The following is a 24,347-nucleotide window of genomic DNA, read 5'->3' on the forward strand; positions in this document are numbered from 1 at the left end:
AAGAAGACATCCAGATGGCCAACCGACACGTGAAAAAATGTTCAACATCACTCATCATCAGGGAAATACTAATCAAAACCACAATGAGATGTCACCTCATACCTGTCAGAATGGCTAACATTAACAACTCAGGCAACAACAGATGTTGGCAAGGATGTAGAGAATGAGGATCTCTTTTACACTGCTGGTGGGAATGCAAAATGATGCAGCCACTCTGGAAAACAGTATAGAGGTTCCTCAAAAAATTAAAAAATACCCTACGGCCCAGCAATTGCACTAGTAGGCATTTATCCACGGGATACAGGTGTGCTGTTTTGAAGGGACACATGCACCCCAATGTTTATAGCAGTACTATCAACAGTAGCCAAAGTATGGAAAGAGCCCAAATGTCCAGCCATGGATGAATGGATAAAGAAGATGTGGTATATATATACAATGGAGTATTACTCGGCAATCAAAAAGAATGAAATCTTGCCATTTGCAACTACATGGATGGAACCGGAGGGTATTATGCTAAGTGAAATTAGTCAGAGAAAGACAAATATCATATGTCTTCACTCATATGAGGACTTTAAGAGACAAAACAGATGAACATACGGGAAGGGAAACAAAAATAATATAAAAACAGGGAGAAGGACAAAACATAAGAGATTCTTAAAGATAGAGAACAGAGTGTTGCTGGTGGGGTTGTAGGAGGGGGGATGGGCTAAATGGGTAAGGGGCATTAAGGAATCTATTCCTGAAATCATTGTTGCATCATATGCTAACTTGGCTATAAATTTTTAAAATAATACATAAATACATAAATACATAAATACATAAATAAAATGTGAGGAGAAAAACAATAACAGGGACCAACAATGGTACGAACACGGATGAATCATCTGTCAACCTTTGCTGATTGACATTAGACTGGCTACAAATGTTGTTTTACAAGTTAAGAGCAAAGTAACCTCTAGGGTCATATGCTCATGCTTCTTTAGATTATTTGCCTTCTCCAGGTACATCTCTGAAGCTGTGCAAATGCATGTCAAGAGAGCTTTAACAAGTTAGAGTCCAAATTCTGGAATTGCTAAAGGAAACTTTAACAATTCCAAAACGTCAAAACAAAAATTTGTAATTCTCCTCTATCTGACCACCCTTATAAACTTTTTAAATAATGCTTCCTACTCTGCTTCTATCACTATTGTTTTTTCCCTCTTTTTGTTTTTTTTCCTTACAGCACTTATTACCTGACAAGCAGATTTGCGTATTGTCTGTCCCCCACCCCACTAGAATCTAAGTTTTTTGAGAATAGGGATATTTTATGTTCACTGCTGTACCCCCAACATATGGGGAGAAGGTATCAATAAATGAATGAATCTAATCAGACATCTATCTAAGGTGATTCAGTAAACATTTCTTTTTTTTTTTTTTTTTTTTTTTAATTTTTTTTTTTCAACGTTTATTTATTTTTTGGGACAGAGAGAGACAGAGCATGAACGGGGGAGGGGCAGAGAGAGGGAGACACAGAATGGGAAACAGGCTCCAGGCTCCGAGCCATCAACCCAGAGCCTGACGCGGGGCTCGAACTCACGGGCCGCGAGATCGTGACCTGGCTGAAGTCGGGCGCTTAACCGACTGCGCCACCCAGGCGCCCCTCAGTAAACATTTCTTAGGCGCATTAGTAAGTAAAGGGATAACTAAGGCTAAAAAGAAAGAAAGAGGCACATTAATTTACCACCTATAATAGGACTTTAATAAATGTTAGCCAACAATATCATCATTTTTATTATTACATGTCCATGATTTTAGATGACATACGACCTTGGAGACAATATCTTGGAGCTTTCTCTTGGCCATGGGACAAAATCCTGACTTTGACTCTCTCCCATCAAGACTATATACACATTCATTCTTTGTTTAGACAGGAAAGGAAAAAACCTGATGAAAAGGAACATGAAGGCAATCATAAGAAGATAGAAGCTTTATTAACAGCAGGATTCCTGATCATGAAGAAGCAAAAAGGTGGGGACTGATTAACCAATTTGTTTCAGAGAACATTTTGAGGTTTTAGTTTCTTTCAATAAAACACACTATGTATCTGTCAGATGTGAAAAAAAATCAACAAAAGCAGGCCAATACCAAGACATATTGCAGTTAAATTTGCAAAATAGAGTGTTAAAGAAAAAATCTTAAAAAGCAGCAAGACAAAAGAAGTTCCTAACTTACAATGAAAGACCCATAAAGCTAGCTGCAGATCTCTCCATAGAAACCTGGCAAGCCAGAAGGGAGTAGCATGATATATTCAAAGTGCTGAATGGAAAAATTTGCTGCCAAGAATACACTATCCAGCAAGGCTATCATTCAGAATAGAAAAAGAGATAAAGAGTTTCCCAGACAAACAAAAACTAAAGGACTTTGTGACCACTAAACCAGCCCTGAAAGAAATATTAAAGGGGACTATTTGAGTGAAAAGGAGAGACCAAAAGTGACAAAGACAAGACAGGAACAGAGAAAACCCCAGAAACAACCATAATACAAGTAATAAAATGGCACTAAATGCATATCAACAATTCCGCTGAATGTAAATGGACTAAAGACTCTAATCAAAAGACACAGGGTGTCAGTGGTGCCTAGGTGGCTCAGTTGGTTAAGCTTCTGACTCTTGGTTTTGGATAAGGTCATGATCTCATGGTTTCTTGAGTTCAGGCCCCAAGCCAGACTCTGTGCTGGCAGCACACAGCCTGCCTGGGATTCTCTGTCTCCTCTCTCTCTGACCCTTCCCTACTCATACTGTCTTGGTCTCCCTCAAAAACAAATAAACTTAAAAAAATACATATGGTGTCAGAATGGATTAAAAAAAAAAAAAACTAGACCCATCTATAAACCTCCTATAAGAGACTCATTTTAGACCTCAAGATACCTGTGGATTCAAAGTGAGGGGTAAACATTTATCATACAAATGGATATCAAAAGAAAGATGGAGTAGCAATATTTATTTCACACTAACTAAATTTTAAACCAAAGACTATAACAAGAGATGAAGGGTACTATATCATAAAAAAAGGGGACAATCCAACAAGAAGATCTAACAGTTGTAAATATTTATGCCCACAAAAGTGGAAGCACCCAAATATATAAAACAACAACAAATATCAAGGAGCGCGTTGATAATAACACAATAATAGTAGCAGACTTCAACACCACACTTACATGAACGGACAGATCACCTAAGCAGAAAATCAACAAGGAAACAATGGCTTTGAATGACATACTGGACCAGATTCAAAATATTTCATCCTAGAGCAGCACAATACACATTCTTTTCAAGTGCACACGGATCATTCTCCAGAAGAGATCACATACTGGTCACAAATCAGGCCTCAACAATACAAAAAGACTGAGATCCTAACATGCAAATTTTATGATCACAACACCATTAAACTGGAAGAAGAAATTTGGAAACACCATAAATACACAGAAATTAAACAACATGCTACTAAAGAATGAATGGGTCCACAAGGAAATCAAAGAAAAAACAAAAATACACGACACCAAATGAATATAAAAACACAATGGTCCAAAGTCTTTGGAATGCAGTAAAGTGGTCGTTGGAGAGAAGTATATAGCAATACAGGGCTACATCAAAAAGCAAGAAAAATCTCAAACAACCTAAACTTACACCTAAAGGAACTAGAAAAAGAACAAGAAATGAAGCCAAAACCCAGCAAACTGATGTAGCCACTGTAGAAAACAATATGGAAGTTCCTCAAAAAGTTAAAAATAGAACTTCCCTATGATCCAGCAATTGCACTACTAGGTACTTATTCAGAGAATACAAAAATATTGATTTAAAGGGGCACATGCATCCCAATGTTTATAGCAGTGCTATCAACAGTAGCCAAGTTATGGAAAAAACCCAAATGTCCACTGACTGAAGGAGATAAAGAAGATATGGTGTGTGTGTGTGTGTGTGTGTGTGTGTGTATATATATATATATATATACATATATATACATACACAATTGTATATATATATATACACACACAATTGTATATATATATATATATATATACACAATTGTGTATATATATATATATACACAATGGGATAATACTCAGCCATAGAAAAGACTGAAATCTTGTCATTTGCAACGACATGGATGGAGCTACAGAGTATTATGCTTAAGTGAAAGAAGTCCATCAGAAAAACAAATTCTGTATGATTTCATTCTTACGTAGAATTTAACAGAGCAAATGAGCAAAGAGAGAGAGGCAAACCAAAAAATAGACTCTTAAATATAGAGAACAAACTGATGGTTACAGATGGGAGGTGGGGGGGGGATGGGTGAAATAGATGATAGGGATTAAGGAGTGCACTTGTTGGGATGAACAATGGGTGATGTATTGAGGTGTTGAATCACTATATTATATACCTGAAACTATTTTTACACTGTGTGTTAACTAACTGGAATTTAAATAAAAACTTGGAAAGACAGAAAAGAAAATGAGCACAGCTTTACCAGTTCCTGTAGTGCAATTTTCTCTAGCTCAATGAAGGACAACACCAGTTAAAATACGGTTGAATTTCCTGTTCAGATATCGTTTATTTCTAGGAATACTAGCTCTTCAGTATGGGTGTTTATGAGGAAATTCTCAAGCTTCTTTAGGTAGTACTTTGCATAAAATAGATGTATTAATTTAATAAATTCATAAGGAATATCATATTCAAATTTAAGCTATTTCTATTTTATTCAAACTTAAGCTACATGTTGCAAGTAACAGATGGATGAAAAATAGCATAGTGCTAGGACAATAAGTTGTTTTTTACATGTGTCACAAGAAAGGCAGGTCTTAAATTTCTTCTTAGAGACTGGCTTGCACTAGACTTTATGGAGCAGAGGAAGCTATCAAATAAACCTCCTGGTATCATTTTTAGGAGGTATTTTTAGAAAATCATTCAAAGTCAAAAGAAGCTAGGATGCATTATCTGTGGACAGAGATCCTCAGTAGCTCACCTTGCATGCCTTGGTGTACCCAAGCCCCTCCCAACAACTGACCTCAGCAGTGTAAATATAGATGGTGTTGAAGTTGGCTGCCACCAAAGCCCTCAGCATGAACAGGAAGCCAATCAGGCCAGCACTAGGAAACAAGATGCCAGAGAAGTTAGGAAAGGCAGTATGGAGGGCCTTCCATGGCACTGACAAGTGCTCACATTACATAACTGAGCATTACAGGTATTAACACATGCCTACAGATAACCAAGTCCCAGGAGGTGCTGCTTCTCAACTGGCCTGATTGTGGGGTCCTCAAGTAAATGCCTGACTCCAACCTTTAACCCAACTTCCTGTCCCCCCCTCCCCGAAGCGGGCAATTCCAGCTTGCCCCCCAATCCCAGATTAGCACATCTTCTGCCACCACCCTCCAAAACCAATGCAGTTCGCAGAACAATACATACTATAATTGAGGACATTTAAGGATTGCAAATTAATAGTGAAATAAGTTTTTATGTCACAGGTATATTACCTGTTTCCCTGAAGTATCTTAATAATGGTCTGGGAAATTTGGTAAACAATTACAGTCCTGAGATTCCAGGAAGCTTTGCATAAAGATCCTAAGTATCCAGGTGGGTGCAATGATTGCACCAGCACTAGCACCTATATCCTGGAATAGCTGATAGAGGGCTGGGTCTGTGGAAGAGGGAAGTGAGGGTAGCATGGAACAGAAAGGCCATTCCAGTCAGACCAGCAGCCTATTCACTACTCTGCTCATGAAAGGTTCTTTCCTCCAATGAACACTATGGGTCAAGAAACTCCAACTTAAAGCCACTGCACAAAACTAGATTGTTCTGAAGCAACCAGAGAGAAAATACCTTGATGTGCAAATGTTGAGAAGAAGGAAGAATAAGGCTGTACATCCCATGGTGATAGAAAGACTCAGCCGTCTTCCCAGGAAATTAATGCCCAGGATATTGAAAGGATTCACTAGAAAGCAAATGACAATAACAACTTCTGAAATCTTGAAAGCAAGATGCATTTACCAACATTGGCAAGGATTCCTCACTGTCATTTAAGAAAGAGGCAACTTCATCCAAACCTCATGTGTGTTCCAGCCAAAACCCAGTAACATGATCATCAAATTCAGGATTCCCCTTCAATATGTTTTTTCCTCATAGGTCCAAGAATGAAAAGCAATGGCATATATATAAAGGATATTTTATGCCCAAGATTCTTATTACAACTTGTAGGTCAATCACTAATTTAAACCCTGCTAGACCTATATTTTAAATGGTTTATACTGTTTTTCATCAAATTCAAGGTTCTGTTGACTTTTAAGTACCATTATTTTATGTCTACTGAAACAAAAACAGTGCTGCAAATTGAAATCTAACATGCCACTGTAAGACACATCTCACTTTCAGAGATGTCAAAACATAGAGGAAAACACGCATCCAAGAACTGATATAATACAGTAATTCAAAGCTCTACTCCTCCAGACTTCTCCCTATACCAATCTGCACTGGAGACATGTCAGCAAGATGTGGGGACTTGTTCAGCTCTACCAGGCAGGAGCCACAGAGAGGGACCCAATACACAGAGGTAGACACTTACGAGCAATTTCCCCAATGGTGCTGATAATCATGGTCTGGTAGTCAGAGGGGGCAAACATGTGGCAGTGGCAGGGACTCTGGCTCCCTTCTGTGTCCCCCACAGTCACCACCACCTCAGACCGCGAGCCACAGACCAAGTCCCGCTCCAGCATCTCGGCACTGGCCAGAATGACTCCATAGTAGGCGAAAGAAATTCCCAGCCTGAAAGTGAGAGAAGCCAGTCATTAGAATGGCTGCCACCAGCCTGAAGGAGGGGCAGTGCCACCAGAAGTAGAGAGAAGGGGATAGAAGCCCCCCACGCCCACTCTCTTCTAGCAGTCAGGACAGGAGGCACTGGGTGGGAAGGGCATGGAAGGCAAGTCTCACCTATCTCATGGAGTCTGGGGGAGGTGTGCAGGGGAACTGGAGTGGGAAATGGATTTGCAAACACAGCCTAGAACCAGATCCCAGAGGACCCCACAGTCAGTGATGGAGTTTGAAGCACAAAACTGTTTGCTTAAAACAATACACATTTATTCCATCAGTCCTGTAAGCCAGAAGTTGTATGGGTCTGACTGATTTCTCTGCTCAGAGCCTCAGGAGACAGAAATCAAAGTGTAGGCAGGGCTGTATTCCTTTCTAGGTGTGGGGGGAAGAATCTTTCCAGATTCTAGGCAGAATTTTCTCCATGGGGCTGGAAAACTCCTCTCCATTCGCTTGCTGCTATTTGTTTTTACTCTTTTTTGAGAGAGAGAGAGAGAGAGAGAGAGAGAGAGAGAGAGACAGAGAGAGCGAGCATGAATGGGGAAGGGGTAGAGAGAGAGGGAGACACAGAATCCAAAGCAGGCTCCATGCTCTGAGCTGTCAGCACAGAAACCCATGTGGGGCTCGAACTGTGAGATCATGACCTGAGCTGAAGTTAGACACTTAACTGACTGAGCCACCCAGGTGCCCCTCCTTTGCTGCTATTGACCAGTTGCTCTCAGCTTCTGCAGGCTTCCTTCATTGCTTGTCTTCAGTCAGTGAGTGTGGACCCAATCCTTCTCAGGCCCTGGAATAACCCACCTCACCTCTTGCTTTCTTCTCTGCTCCATCTTTGATTCCAACTGGAAAAATCACTCTATTCTTAAAAACCCAAGTGATTGGAGTCTTCCATTTTGATGTCATACTCTATGTACTTTGTTTCATTTTTGTATGACTCCTTAAGAATAGGTAGGGTGTTCCAGAAAATTTCAAAACAATTCCTTTTCTTAGAATTACAAAGCAGGCATTTGTGATTTTTAAAGCATCTTATTGGGGGAGGGGGCAGGGCCAAGATGGCGGGGGAGCATGGAAGTTCTCTGCTTCTCTTGTCCCTGAAATGCAACTAGATCAGCAACAAACCATTTTGCACACCTAGAAAATTGATCTGAGGATTAACACAACAATCTGCATAACTTGGGCCACAGAATTTGGCAGATACACAGTGCAGAGAAGTGAACTGGGGAAAGAAAGAAGCCATGGAGGGTTGGGAGCTGATTTAGTTTGTGGAGAGAGTACAGAGATGTGGGGAGGTATAGGAAAATCACTCCCCCCAAAAAGCAGATGGAGAGAAAAAGAAAGAGTGGAAACACCCAGAAGGGTCTGAACAAGAAAGGGATAAAGGAGAAAGGAGAGGGTTTCAATACCATTAGGACTCTATAAATAGGGCAGAGCAGCACTGGAAAGTCCTCAGCCCAATATGTGGCGGTGCTCTGGTGGGAAGGGCAAATCCCCAGAAACTGGTAGCAAGGTCCAAAGGGTCCTTGGGCCACACAGGGAGAGGCGGTTCCCCTGCTGAGAGGACATTTGGTAGAGGCTGTGTGGCCTCCCCACAGGAAAAGGTCCTCGTGGACCCTGGAGAACAGCCACTTTTGCTGGTGTTGGAACAAGGACAACAGAATGTGGTGACACCTGGTGCCAGTTGTGTGCTGTGATTTGCCATAGTCCCTGAACCACTGATGCTACACAATCATGCAAACTTTTTCTGGGGCAGAAAAGTCTCTGGGTCTCTGGGTCTCTGCAGTGTTGCCGTTGCACAAGTGTTCGCAGAGTCAAGCTGGCACCTGGCCATTGCTCAGCAAGACCCTCCCCCAGAGGGTCAGGGCGGGCCCAAACTGCAGGGCCCTCAGAAGTGAGAGGTTTGGAAACAAAGCCCCATCTGAGATAAAATTTAGGAAGCAGTGCCACCTGGCAGGCTGACAGCTTGGTCACGGACAGTGGAGAAGCAGGAAGTGGATGGAAGCTGGAGATAAAGGAGGGGTGCCTGATGGCTGGTTGAGTAGGGCAGAGTTCTGATGCTACACACTGGGTCACTGTGTGATGCCATTTTCACCTCTCCTACACCTGTGCATACATGTACACACACACCACACCAATCTACCGCAATAAGCTAAGCAGTGCCACCTACTGGAGTACAGAGCTCTTACACCAAGCCCTGTTCAAATGCAGCAACCAAGCCCTAGAGGATGACAACAAGTCTCTTCACCTGCTTAGTTTATAGACTATATAGTGCTTCTAGTAGAAACTGGATGTAATTTCATTCAGATTTCATTCTGTTCACTGATCCATCTACTCATTGTTTTTCTCTTTTCTTATTCTTGGATACAGAAAGAGAAAAAATATTTTTATTTTCTGTTTTCATAAAAATTTTTTTACTTTTTTTACATTTTTTGGTAATTTTTAATTCTATTTTACTTTCTCCATTTCATTTTATTCTATTTTATTCTATACATTTTTTTAAAGTTTAAAATGTTTTCTTTTTCTTTCTTTTTTGTTCTTTCCCCTTTTTCTCTATTCCATCAAGCTTCTTTCAACTCCATACCAAAACACACCTAGGATCTAGCTTCCTTTATTTGATTTTTTGTGTTGTTTTAATTTTTTTAATTTTATTAATTCTTTTTTTCCTCCAAAATAATGAAAAGAAGGAATTCACCCCAAAAGAAAGAACAGGAAGAAATAATAGCCAGGGATTTAATCAACACAGATATATCTAAGATGTCTGAACTAGAATTTAGAACCACAATAATAAGAATACTAGCTGGGGTTGAAAAAAAAAGCATAGAATTCCTTTCTGCAGAGATAAAAGAGGTAAAATCTAGTCAGGACGAAAAATGCTATAACTGAGATGCAATCTCGAATGGATGCCATAGTAGCAAGGATGGATGAAGCAGAGCAGTGAATTAGTGATACAAAAGACAAAATTATGCAGAATAATGAAACAGAAAAAAAGAGGGAAACTAAAGCAAAAGGGCATGATATAAGAATTAGAGAACTTAGTAACTCATTAAAAAGGAATAACCAAATCATAGGAGTCCCAGAAGGTGAAGAGAGAGAAAAAGGGGTAGAAGATTTATGTGAGCAAATCATAGTGGAAAACTTTCCTAAACTGAGGAAAGACACAGACATCAAAATCCAGGATGCACAGAGAACTCCCAGTAGATTCAACAAAAACTGACCACCAACAAGGCATATCGCAGTCAAATTCACAAAATATTCAGGCAAGGAAAGAATCATGAAAGCAGTAAGGGGGAAAAAAGTCAACTTATCAGGAAGACAGATCAGATTCACAGCAGACCTATCCACAGAAACTTGGCAGGCCAGAAAGGAGCGGCAGGATATATTAAATGTGCTGAATCAAAAAATATGCAGCCAACAATTATTTATCCAGCAAGGCTGTCATTCAAAATAGAGACATAATTTCCCACATAAATAAAAACTAAAGGAGTCCATGACCACTACACCAGCCCTCCAAGAAATTTTAAGGAGAACTCTTTGAGAGGAGAAAAGATGAAGTGAAACAAAAAAGACCAAAAGCAACAAAGACTAGAAAGGACCAGAGAACATGACCAGAAACTCCAACTCTACAGTCAACACAATGGCAATAAATTTATATCTTTCGTACTCATTCTAAATGTCAATGGACTAAATGCTCCAATCAAAAGACATAAGGTAACAGAATCTTTAAGAAAACAAGATCCATCTATATCTTGTTTACAAGAGACCCATTTTAGACCTAAAGATGCCTTCATACTGAAAGTAAGGGTATGGAGAAATATCTATTATGCTAATGGTCACCAAAAGAAAGCCAGAGTAGCCATACTTATATCAGACAATTTATATTTTAAAATAAAGACTGTAACAAGAGACAAAGGACATTATTTCATAATTAAGGGGTCTATCCACCAAGAAGATCTAAAAAATTGTAAATATTTATGCCCTCAACGTGAAATACCCAAAAACAGAAATCAATTAGTTACAAATATAAAGAATTGGCAACAATACCATAATAGTAGGGGACTTCAACTCGCCACTTACAGCAATGGACAGATCATCTAAGCAGAAAATCAACAAGAAACAATGGCTTTGAATGACACACTGGACCAGGTGGTCTTAACAGATATATTCAGAACATTTCATCCTAAAGCAGCTGAATATACATTCTTCTCAAGTGCACATGGAACATTCTCCAGAATAGATCACATACTGGGACACAAATGAGCCCTCAATAAGTACAAAAAATTGAGATCACACTGTACATATTTTCAGACCACAATGCTATGAAACTCAAAATCAACCACAAGAAAAAATTTGGAAAGACAACAAATACTTGGAGATTAAAGAACATCCTACTAAAGAATGAATGGTCTAACCAAGAAGTTAAATAGGAAATTAAAAAGCACATGGAAGCCAATGAAAATGATACTACTACAGTCAAAAACCTCTGGGACACAGCAAAGGCGGTCATAAGAGGGAATTATATAGCAATCCTGGCCTTCCTAAGGAAGGAAGAAAGGTCTCGGATGCCCAACCTAATCTTATACCTTAAAAACTGGCAAAAGAACAGCAAATAAAACCCAAAACCAGAGGAGACAGGGAATAAAGAATAGCAAGGAAATCAATGCTATGGAAACCAAAAAACAAGTAGAACAGATCAATGAAACTAGGAGCTGGTTCTTTGAAAGAATTAACAAAATTGATAAACCCCTAGCCAGTGTGATCAAAAAGAAAAAGGAAAGGACCCAAATAAATAAAATCAAGAATGAAAGAGGAAAGCTCACAATCAACACTGCAGAAATACAAACAATAATAAGAGAATATCATGAGCAACTCTATGCCAATAAACTAGGCAACCTGGAAAAAATGGACAAATATCTGGAAACATATAAACTACCAAAACTGAAATAGGAAGAAATAGAAAATTTGAACAGACCCATAACCACTAAAGAGACTGAATTAGTAATTCAAAATCTCCCAAAAAACAAGAGTCTGGGGCTGGATGGCCTTCCAGGGGAATTCTATCAAATATTTAAAGAAGAGTTAACACCTATTCTTTTCAAGTTGTTCCCAAAAATAGAAATGGAAGGAAAACTTCCAAATTCATTCTATGAGGCCAGCATTACCTTGATTCCAAAACCAGACAAAGACCCCACTATAAAGAACTACAGACCAATTTCCCTGATGAACATGGATGAAAAAATCCTCAACAAGATACTAGCCAACCGGATCCAACAATACATTAAAAGCATTATTCACTATTGTAAGTGGGATTTATACCTGGGAAGCAGAGCTGGTTCACTATCCACAAATCAATCAACACGATACATCACATTAATAAAAGAAAGGGCCAGAACCACATGATCCTCTCAATAGATGCAGAGAAAGCATTTGACAAAATACAGCATCCTTTCTTGATTAAAAACCCTCAAGAAAGTAGGGATATAAGAAACATTCCTCAAGATCATAAAAGTCATATATGAAAGATCCACTGCTAATATCATCCTCAATGGGGAAAAACTGAGAGCTTTTCCACTATGGTCAGGATCACGACAGGGATGTCTATTCCCACCACTGTTATTCAACATGGTATTGGAAGACTTAGCCTCAGCAATCAGACAACACAAAGGAATAAAAGGCATCCAAATCAGCCAAGGAGGATGTCAAACTTTTAGTCTTTGCAGACAACCTGATGCTCTATATGGAAAACAAAAGATTCCACAAAAAAACCTGCTAGAACTGATCTATGAATTCAGCAAAGTTGAAGGATATAAAAGTCAATGCACAGAAATCAGTTGCATTTCCATGCACCCATAATGTAGAAGAAAGGGAAATCAAAGAATCGATCCCATTTACAATTGCACCAAAACCAATAAAATACCTAGGAACAAACCTAAACAAAGAGGTGAAAAATCTATACACTGAAAACTATAGAAAGCTTATGGAAGAAATTGAAGAAGACACACAAAAAAATGGAAAACATTCCATGCTCATGGATTAGAAGAACAAATGTTGTTAAAATGTCGATACTACCCAAAGCAATCTACATATTCAATGCAATCCTATCAAAATAACACCATCGTCTTTCACAGAACTAGAACAAACAAGTCCAAAATTTGCACGGAACCAGAAAAGATCCCAAATAGCCAAAGCAATCCTGAAAAAGAAAACTGAAACTGGAGGCATCACAATTCCAGACTTTAAGATGTATTAGAAAGCTGTAATCATCAAGGCAGTATGGTACTGGAACAAAAACAGACACTCAGACCAGTGGAACAGAATAGAGAACCCAGAAATGGACCCACAAACATATGGCCAACTAATCTTTGACAAAGCAGGAAAGAATATCCAACGAAATAAAGACAGTCTCTGCAGCAAATGAGGCTGGGAAAACTGGACAGTGACATGCAGAAGATTGAACCTGGACCACTTTCTTACACCATACACAAAAATAAACTCAAAACAGATGAAAGACCTAACTGTAAGACGCGAAGCCATCAATATCCTAGAGGAGAAAGCAGGCCTCAGCCGCAGCAATTTTGACCTCAGTCGCAGCAACTTCTTACTCAACATGTCTCCAGAGGCAAGGGAAACAAAAACAAAAATAAGCTACAGAGACTTCATCAAGATAAAAAGCTCTGTACAGTGAAGGAAACAATCAGTAAAACTAAAAGGCAACCAACAGACTAGGAGAAGATATTTGCAAATGGTATATTAGATAAAGGGTTAGTATCCAAAATCTATAAAGAGCTTATCAAACTCAACACCCAAAACACAAACAATCCAGTGAAGAAATAGGCAAAAGACATCAATAGACATTTTCCAAAGAAGACATCCAGATGGCAAATAGACACATGAAAAAATGCTCAACATCACTCATTATCAGGGAAATAAAATAAAAACCACAATGAGATACCACCTCACACCAGTCAGAATGGCTAAAATTAACAACTCAGGCAGCGAGAGATGTTGGTGAAGATGCAGAAAAATAGGAACTCTCTTATACTGCTGGTGGGAATGCAAACTTGTACAGCCACTCTGGAAAACAGTATGGAGGTTCCTCAAAAAATTAAAAATAGAACTACCCTGTGACCCAGGAATTGCATTACTGGGTATTTATCCAAATGATACAGGTGTGCTGTTTTGAAGGGGCACACGCACCCTAATGTTTATAGCAGTGCTATCAACAATAGCTAAAGTATGGAAAGAGCCCAAATGTCCATTAACAGATGAATAAAGATGTAAGATATATAGATATAGATATAGATATAGATATAGATATAGATATAGATATAGATATAGATATAGATATATAGATACACACACACAATGGAATATTACTCAACAATCAAAAAGAATGAAATCTTGCCATTTCCCATTTGCAACAACGTGGATTGAACTAGAGGGTATTGTGCTAAGTGAAATTAGAGAAAAGACAAGTATCATATGACTTCACTTATATGTGCAATTTAAGATATAAAACAGATGAACATAAGGAAAGCAAAAATAATACAATGGAGGGGGACAAAACATAAGAGACTCTTAACTATAGGGAACACACTGAGGTTTGCTAGAGGGGTTGTGAGTCAGGGGGTGGGCTAAATGGGCAAGGGGCACTAAGGAAGACACTTGGGATGAGCACTGGGTGTTATATGTAGGGGATGAATCACTGGATTCTAGTCCTGAAACCATTATTCCACTAAATGCTAACTAACTAGGATATAAATTTTAAAAATAAATGAATTTAAAAAAACTCAAGTGATTGGATTGGGCTCACCTGCTTAATCCAGGATACTCTCCCTATTTTAAGGCCCATAACCTTATTTACATCTATGCAGTCCTTTCACATAAGCACCCAAATTAGTGTGTGATTAAATCAATGGAAGCTGGTAATCTTGGGGGTTCATCTTTAGAATCCTGCCTATCCCCAAACGTCTTTAGCAGGCCACGAGAGGAGAACAGAAGGGTTTTGCTTTTGCTTTATGTTTTCTTCCTGTCTTTATTCTGTCTATTCTTTAATAAATATTTTTGTTGAGATATAGAGTTATATAAAAGTTCATATATCAAAGTGAGGAAAAGGAATAGTATCAGCCTCTCAGAAACTCCCCTTTTGCCCCCTCTCAGTTTTACAGAAATTGTTGCAAAAGTCAGCTGTAAAAGACATATAAAGGGACAACCAGGGAAAATCACAAATGTTCTGGGTATTGGCTGATCTTAATCAGATGACTGTTCATCTCTGTCATCGGTTGATTGTAGAATTGGAGTCTCTAAGAAAAGGCCCTCAAGTAATTGAGAGTCTTAAAGTATCTGGGGTTGAAATGTCATGAAGCCTGGGCTTTCTTGAAAATATGTCAGCACAGGAAAACAGCTGAAGCAATAATGAGTGACTATCAATGACTGTCAGATCTGGGTGACAGGTCAGTTTCAGGTCATCACAGTATCCTGTATTTTGTGTGCATTTGAAAATTTTCACAATGAAATATCAAAAAACACCCCACAAGTAATTATAATACTCTCCCTTGTTATTCAAGTAGCTTGAGTTCAATTTCCAAATATTAAGAATATTTTAAAACTTAACATCTTAGGAGGTGACATACGAACCTATTAACAATTATTACATCCGGGAAAAGCAGATAGACAGACAACCACTTTTCTGGATTGAAACACTATAGATTAGTTTTGTCTGCTTTCTCTATTTATATAAATGGAATTGCATAATACGTACCTGTGTGTCTGGCTTCTTTTGCTCGTTATGACATTTGTAAGATTCAGCAATGTTGAATGGAGATAACTAGTTATCTCCTTTCCATTAATGCATAGTTTTCCAGTTTATGAATGTAACACTATTTATCCATTATACTGTTAATGGAATTGTGGGCTGTTTAGAGTTTGGGGCTGTGACAAATAAAATCATGCTATGGACATTCATGTAAAAATATATTGTGGTAAACATATGTATGCATTTCCGCTAGGTGGAAACATATGCGTGGACTTACCGAGCTGTAGGCTGTGCTTATTTTCAACTGTGATAAATACCTCTAGACGGTTGCCCAAAGTGGTTTTAATGTGAACTTCAGTCAACAGCGTGTGACTCCACTTACTTTATATTCTTCCTAACACTTGGTGTAGTCAATCTGTTCAATTTTAGCCATTCCAGTGGATATGTAACAGTGTCATTGGTTTTAATTTGCATTTCCCTGGTGACTTTCAGGTTGAGCATATTTTCATATGTTTATTTAATACAATTTTGGTCAAATGCCTATTCAAGTCTCTTGTTGAGATAGAGGGTAACATTTCTCTACTGGGTTGTGTATCTTTTTCTTGTCCAGTCTTGTAATTTTTGAGATATTTATAATACGTATATGGATTTATTTGGTACATATTTTAGAAATTTTTTCACCCAGTTGAGATTGTTCATATCTCACAGCACAGAGCTCCTAATTTAATGTAGTAGCACTTTTTGTATCTTGTTTAGAAAATCTTTCTGGACCCAAGGTTATGGCTACAGAGATGTGAAGTACAAAGAAAAGTGCCATAGCCTATTCCATTGAATTTGATTATTGGTGACTCCAAAGGATCCCTTTCCATCATGTGGTGAGGAAAAAACCCAGACTACAAAAGTTTAGAACATGAGCTCATATGAAAAATAAAACACTGGTCATGGACAATTTCTTTCTCCTTTAAAAAAAATTGGTTCATTTACTTATTGGTTTGTTGGTGGTGGTGGTGGAAAGATAAGACATTGCTGGAGTCAGCCTGTGGTTTTTCTGTCCAGTGGCACAGAGTGGATTTACTTAAGTCAGCTTTGTGTTTATTGAGAAGTCATTTTGAAATAATTACACTCTTACCATATGACCCAGATCTGTAATGTGGTCCGTAAATATTTAGCATCCAATAGGTCTGCAAATCTTCCTCTTTTTTCCTGGGGTAGTGAAAAGGGACAGGGAGATTAGATTTAGTGGCTTAAGGACTGGCAAAGCTTTCTCTAGTATTTTGGAGAACAGAAAATAAGAACAGCTTGGGAATGTGGTGGGGCGAGAGAACCACTCAACTCCCAGGAGTGCACCTCACCAGTCCCACAGATCATTGCTTCTGCACGTTCATCTCAGCCAGTCAGTCTTTGCATGCTTTTTTTAAGTTCTTTTTGAACTTCTACAAATGTTTGTTTATTTTTGAGAGAGAGAGAGAGAGCAACAGAGCGCAGTGGGGGAGGGGTAGAGAGAGAGGGGACACAGAATCCAAAGCAGGCTCCACACTCTGAGATGTCAGCACAGAGCCCGCTGTGGGGCTCAAACTCATGAATGGTGAGATCGTGACCCAAGCTGAAGTCAGACACTTAATGAACTGATCCACCCAGGCACCTCTGCATGCTTTTTATTATCACTGACAAGGACCAACCCATTGAATTGAAGACTCTAACACTTTTTCTCTTCCTCTTCTCACCAGTGCTGGTGAATGGTGGAGCTGAGCATGGAAAATAGGATACATGAAAAGTATAATTGTAAAGCTGATTGGAGATTATTTTTTTATATGTTTGTTTATTTTGAGAGAGAGGAGAGCGAGCAGGAGAGGGGCAGAGAGAGAGAGAGAGAGAAAGAGAGAATCCCAAGCAGGCTCCATGCTGTCAGTGCAGAGCCCTACATGGGTCTTGAACTCATGAAACTGTGAGATCATGACCTGAGCTGAAACCAAGAGTCAAACGCTAAACCCGCTGAGCCACTCAGGCACCCCTGGTGGAAGATTCTTTTAAACTTCATATTGAAATGAAAAATAGTATTATTTTTCATAGCAAGAGAATTGTGTAAGGAAAAACTGGCATACATGTGGAAAAAGGATAGAATGTCTGACTTCTTTTTGTGTCTTTAGGGTGATTCGCAGAAGTCTTATCCATAGTCAGTGCTAATTAAATATTTTGAATAAAAATAAACAAAGATGGGTTATATATGATTGGGCAGTGGTGGATTGTTATTTAAAGCTAGAGAGTGTTATGTTAAGTGAAATAAGTCATACAGAGAAAGACAGATACCATATGTTTTCACTCCTATGTGGATCCTGAGAAACTTAACAGAAACCCATGGGGGAGGGGAAGGGAAAGAAAAGTTAGAGAGGGAGGGAGCCAAATCATAAGAGACTCTTAAAAACTGAGAACAAACTGAGGGCTGATGGGGGGTGGGAGGGAGAGGAGGGTGGGTGATGGGTATTGAGGAGGGCGACTGTTGGGATGAGCACTGGGTGTTGTATGGAAACCAATTTGACAATAAATTTCATATTTAAAAAAATAAATAAATAAAGCTAGGAATGCTTCAAGGGGTGCTCTGCTGAAAACCAACTATTCTTTTCTCACGAACAGACCTGAAATTACAGGTCCCCTCTGGCGAGACCAGCAGTAAACCAGGCATCCTGGATTTTGTTGTCACAGAAAGTTTCAGTTTGAAGGAGCTTTCTCGGGGACTTTTTAAAAAAGTAATCTCCATGCCCACCATGGGGTTCTAGCTTACAACCCCTAGATCAAGAGCCAGCCAGGGACACTGCTGTTCCAGTGACTTTTAGGCTCAGCTCCTAGAGGTCACTGTGGAAACAGGGGAGCGACTGACAGTCCTCTTTCATCTGCTTTACATGTTGGGGCTCTGGCTACTTATCATTGGAAAACCTCTGAACTAGTCCTAGCCTTCCATTTTTCCAATACAGAAAATGTGGCCCAGAAAGGGTAAGTGACTTGCCCCAGGTCACAGAGCTGGTGGCAGCAGAGCCAGCCTGCTATCCAGGTCTTCTAAGTACTAGTCCTGACTCTTGCCCATCTACCTTTCTAACATGCCCTCTTGAGTTTATGTGTGACTATGGTCCCCTCAACTTCCCGAGTGTAACCGGAGATTCAGAATGCTGAGTCTGCAGTGAATCATAATGAATTACAAGTTGCATTCACATAAATTATTTGGCCATGAACCTTTGACTACAAGCCAAATTGGTGGACTCACTCATCTCATCTGTGGTGTGGCTCTTCCTTAGCCAGTGCCCGGAGCTTTTCATCTCCATGTCTGTGCCGTGAAGCTGCACAGGCTGGTCTGCCCATACCATCTCGTCCAGCCTCCTCTGCATGGCATTCTGATGACAGCTGGCGTGACCAAATCCACTGCACATTCCTGCCTCTGGTCTTGACTCACACCATTCCTCCTCTTTCGTCCCCTGAGGCTGCCTCTCCTTTCAGGGTTTGACTTTTGCTGCAGCGATCCCCTCAAGGGGGCTCGACTGCCCTGGCTCCTGGTCACCTCTCTGCTCCAATCCTATATGCTGTTGCCTATGCCACTCACCTGGTTCTAACATCTGACTGTTCTGTGGGTGATTCTTTGCTGTGTGAGCCTTATCTCACCAAGCAGAGTGTAAGAGACTTGAAGGCAGGGTCAATGACTTATAGCTCTGTATCCAGGGGCCTCGCACAAGAGACAATGGTGGAGATGGACAAGACCCTCTGATGGGCATGTGGATGGAAGCTGCACGCTGAAGGCGAGAGAAGGAAAGCAGGAGGAAGAGGAAAAGGAAGGGGGAAAAAGGAGAAGGATATAAGAGGCAGGGGTGGGGAGGATGTGGAATGTGGAGAGAAGATGGAGACCAGAGAGGGGCAGAGGAGGTAGCATAGTTGTTATGGGAATTGAGTCTCTCCAATTTAGTAATTTAGTACAGTAACAATACTGTGTAATATATTTGACACTTGTTAAGAGAGTAGCTCTTACATGTTCTCACCACAAAAAAAGAAAGGGTAATTACGTGATATGACAGAAGTGTTCACTAACTCTATGGCAGCTAACATTTTGAGATATATAAGCGTACCAAATCAATACACTGTGCACCTTAAGCTTATACAATTACATCTCAATAAAGCTGGGAGAGGAAAAAACAAAAGAATAGGCTCTCCAACCGCCATGCCAGCCCTGGTAAGAACCTACAACTTTTCTCCGTATCACTGGTGTCCCTGCTTTGTGTCATTCCCCACCTCTCTGGTGATGCCTTTTGCTCTGTCATATGTCCAGCATCCTTGTATTCTGTCTTTCCTCTTCCTATTCAAGTCTGCGCTTAGCCATGGATCTAAGGATGCAAAGGCTGATTGATAAAGGTCACAGGAAGCCTTAAATGCTGGGATGAGGATTCTGGACTTCACTCATAGTCAGGGACTGTGAGGGGCGGAGGTGGGAGGCACTGAAGGCTCCTGAGCAGCAGGGGTGGAATTGACGTTTAAAGACAATTTGTCTGACTGTGTTGTGCTAGATGAAATCACGGAGCATGGGGCAAGGAGGTGGCTGTGCGAAAGAAAGAGACTAGAGTAAAAGCCACCATTTTAGAAGAACCAATGGGATTGGCAGCCGATCATTCTTGGTTGTGCAGAGGCTTACAATGAGTCCAAGGAAACCCCACAGCGAGATGAGCATTAATGAACACCTGTTTCAGGCCGCAATGTGAAATATGCCAGACACAATATTGTATAATTCCCCTTATATGAAATAGAGAATAGGCAAATTCCTAGAATCAGAAAGCAGAAGTTACCAGAAGTTTGGGGTAGATAGGCATGAGGAGTTATCACCTCATAGAGTATCTGTTCAGGATGACGACAACATCCTGAATGTACTTAATGCCACTGAACTTTATGCTTCAAAATGATGACACACACAAATGGAAAAATATTCCATGCTCATGCATCGGGAGAAAAAATATTGTGAAAATGTCCATATTACCAAAAGCAATCTACAGATTTACTACAATCCCTACCAAAATATCGACAACATTTTTCAAAGAACTGGAACAAATAATACTAAAATTTGTATGGGACCACAAGAAACCCCTGAATAGTCAAACCAATCTTGAAAAGGAGGAACAAAACCAGAGGCATCACAATCCCAGATTTCAAGATGTCCTACAAAGCTATAGTAATCAAAACAGTATGGTGCTGGCACAAAAACAGACACAAAGATCAATGAAACAGAATAGAGAGCCCAGAAATAAACTCACAATTGTATGTTCCAATTAATCTTCAACAAAGGAGGCAAGAGTATGCAATGGGACAAAGGCAGTCTCTTCAACAAATGCTGCTGGGAAAAATGAACAGCTACATGCAAAACAATGAAACTGGACTACTTTCTTACACCATATACAAAAATAAGCTCAAAATGGATTAAAGACCTAACTGTGAGACCTGAAACCATGAAAGTCCTAGAAGAGAGCACAGGCAATAATTTCTCTGACGGTGACATAGCAGCATTTTTCAAGACATGTCTTCTGAGGCAAGGGAAACAAAAGCAAATATAAACTTTGGGACCTCATCAAAATACAAAACATCTGCACAGCGAAGGAAACAATCAACAAAACTAAAAGACAACCTACTGAATGGGAGAAGATATTCACAAATGACATAACCAATAAGGGGTTAGTATCCAAAATACATAAACCATTTATGCATCTCAACACCAAAAAAAAAAACCCTAAAAAATCCAATTTAAAAAACAACAGAATACATGAACAGACATTTCTTCAAAGAAGACATCCAGATGGCCAACAGATACAAGAAAAGATGCTCAACATCACTCACCATCAGGGAAATGCAAATCAAAACCACAATGAGATATATCCTCACTATAGTTAATTTTGAGTAACATCAAAAACACAAGAAACAGAGTGTTTCTTGTGAGCCTGGGTGGCTCAGTATGTTAAGTGTCCAACTCTTGGTTTCAGCTCAGGTCATGATCTCACAGTCATTGGATCAAGCCCTGTATCTTGGGATTCTCTCTCTCTCTCTCTCTCTCTCTCTCTCTCACTCTCAATCTCTCTCTCTCTCCCTATCTCTCTGCCCCTTCCCCACTCACAAATGTGCAGGCACTCACTCTCTCTCTCAAAATAAATAAACATTTTTTAAAAACTACAAGAAACAACAAGTGTTGGTGAGAATATGGAGAAAAGCGAACCCTCTAGCACTGTTAGTGGGAATGCAAACTGGTGCAGTCACTATAGAAAACAGTATTAAGATTCCTCAAAAAATTAAAAATAGAATTACCACATGATCCAGCAATCACATCACTAGGTCTTTACGCAAAGAATACCAAAACGCTAATTTGAAAAGATATGTGCACCCTTATGTTTACTGTGGCATTGTTTACAAAAGCCAAATTATAGAAGCAACCCAAGTGTCCATCCATAGATGAATGGATAAGGAAAAGGTGGTGTATAAGTACAGTGGAATAATACTCAGCCACCAAAAAGAGTGAATCTTCCCATTTGCAATGACATGGGTACATCTAGAGGGTATAATGTTAAGAGTAACAAGTCAGAGAAAGACAGTATCACATGACTTCACTCATATGTGGCATTTAAGAAACAAAACAAATGAACAAAGAAAAAAGAGACAAAATAACGGATTCTTAATTATAGAGAACAAACTGATGGTTACCAGAGGGGAGGTTTGTGGGGAGATGGGTGAAATAGGTGAAGGAAATTAAGAGTGCACTTATCATGATGAGAAACGAGCAATGTATAAAATTGTTGAGTCACTATACTGTATATCTAAAAGTAACACAACAATGTACATTAATTAGACTAGAATTAAAACTTTTAAAAAGCCTTGCCTGGAAAAAAAAAAAAAAAGATTACAGTTGACGCTTGAACAATGTGGATCTGAACCATGCAGGCCCACTTAAATGTGGATTTGTTTTTAATAAATACAGCACAGTACTATAAATGTGTGTATAAATGTATGTATAAATGTTTCCTTATGACTTTTTTTTTTTTTTTTTTTTTTTTTTTTTTTTTTTTTTTTTTTAGAGAGACAGCAGGGGAGAGAGTGGAGGGAAAGAGAGAATCTCAAGCAGGTTCCATGCTCAGTGCAGAGACTGATGCAGGGCCCGATCCCACAACTCTGGGGATCATGACCTGAAGGGAATTCAAGAGTTGGACACTCAACTAACTGAGCCACCCAGGCACTCCATCTCTTCCTTATGATTTTCTTAATTACATTTTCTTTTCTCTAGCTTACTTTATTGAAAGAACACAGTATATAATACATATTACATACAAAATCTATGTTAATCAACTGGTTATGTTATCAGTAAGGCCTCTGGTCAATAACAGGCTATTAGCAAAGTTTTTGAGGAGTCAAAAGTTACCCATAGATTTTTAACTCCACAGTGCCCCTAACCCTTGTGTTGTTCAAGAGTCAACTATGCTCACCTTAGAATCTTGGATTCTTCACTTTTCTTTTCTGAGGTCAGTTTCTTTTTTTTTTTAATGTTTATTTATTTTTGAGAGAGGGAGAGAGACAGAGTGTGAGCAGGGAGGGGCAGAGAGAGACACAGAATCTGAAGAAGGCTCCAAGCTCTAAGCCATCAGCACAGAGCCTGACACAGGGCTGGAACTCATGAGCTGTGAAATCACTACCTAAGCCAAAGTCAGCCACCCAACCAACTGAGCCACCCAGGTCCCCCTTCTGAGGTCAGTTTCTTAATTTGACAAATAAAAGTAATAATATTTGCCTACCTCATAGGGATTTTCTCTAAGTATCAAATAAAAAATGTGTGTGTGTGTGTGTGTGTGTGTGTGTGTGTGTGTGTGTGTGTGTAAAGAGAAAAAAGGGTGCCTGGGTGGCTCAGTTAGTTAAGGGTCCAACTCTTGATTTCAGCTCAGGTCATGATCTCAGGGTTGTGCGATCCAGCCCTGCATCAGGCTCTGTGCCCAGCACGGAGCCTGCTTGAGATTCTCTCTCACACTTTCTCTGCCTTACCCTTGCTCATGTGCATGTGCTCTCTCTCTCTCTCTCTCTCTCTCAAAAATAAATAAATAAATAATAAATAAATAAAAATAAAAATAAAGAGAACAAAGAATAGAGATAAAAAACATATGAGAACTTTCCCCTCAGGAAATTCAGTCTTCTGGTAAGAGTCTTTTTTGTTTTGTTTTTTGTTTTTTAATGTTGCTGAGGAATATAAAAAGACTCGAATAGTGGGAACATATACTTTTATCAAAAGAATTTTTAATACTATAAAGGTATCAATTCTCTTTACGTATTAACTAATAATTTCAACACCATCCCAATTAAACTTTTAGAAAATGTCTATTTATTTTTGAGAGAACCAGGGACAGAGCAGGAAGAGGGGAGGGGCAAAGAGAGAGAGAGAGAGAGAGACACAGAATCCGAAGCAGGCTCCAGGCTCTGGGCTGTCAGCACAGAGTCTGACACAGGGCTTGAACTCACAAACCACGGGATCATGACCTGAGCTGAAGTCAGACATTTAACTGACTGAGCCACCCAGATGCCCCAACACCATCCCAATTAAACTCTCCTAGATTTTGGAGGGAAATTAGGAGAAGATCTTAATAAAGTGACTTCAAAGCTGTTCTAGAAAAATAGTACTCAGAAAATAATTTGGAAAATTCTGAAGAAGAATTTTGACAAGGGGGACTTACCCTACTAATACAAAAAAAACACTGTTATTAAAAGCATCACATT

General features: G+C 39.4%; 1 protein-coding gene across 1 annotated transcript in view; it reads right to left on the bottom strand.

The window, feature by feature from the left end:
• Window positions 1-24,347, bottom strand: part of SVOPL (SVOP like) — a 68,678-nt gene that overhangs the window by 17,697 nt on the left and 26,634 nt on the right. The window contains exons 9-12 of the mRNA XM_043589676.1: window positions 16,714-16,787; window positions 6,594-6,793; window positions 5,855-5,966; window positions 5,043-5,124 (exon numbers count right to left, since the gene is read on the bottom strand). Of these exons, the coding sequence (XP_043445611.1) occupies window positions 5,043-5,124; window positions 5,855-5,966; window positions 6,594-6,793; window positions 16,714-16,787 (468 nt within the window). The remainder of the gene's footprint in view (window positions 1-5,042; window positions 5,125-5,854; window positions 5,967-6,593; window positions 6,794-16,713; window positions 16,788-24,347) is intronic.

This window comes from Prionailurus bengalensis, chromosome A2 (assembly GCF_016509475.1).
Source record: "Prionailurus bengalensis isolate Pbe53 chromosome A2, Fcat_Pben_1.1_paternal_pri, whole genome shotgun sequence".
In the NCBI taxonomy this organism is placed as follows: domain Eukaryota; kingdom Metazoa; phylum Chordata; class Mammalia; order Carnivora; family Felidae; genus Prionailurus; species Prionailurus bengalensis.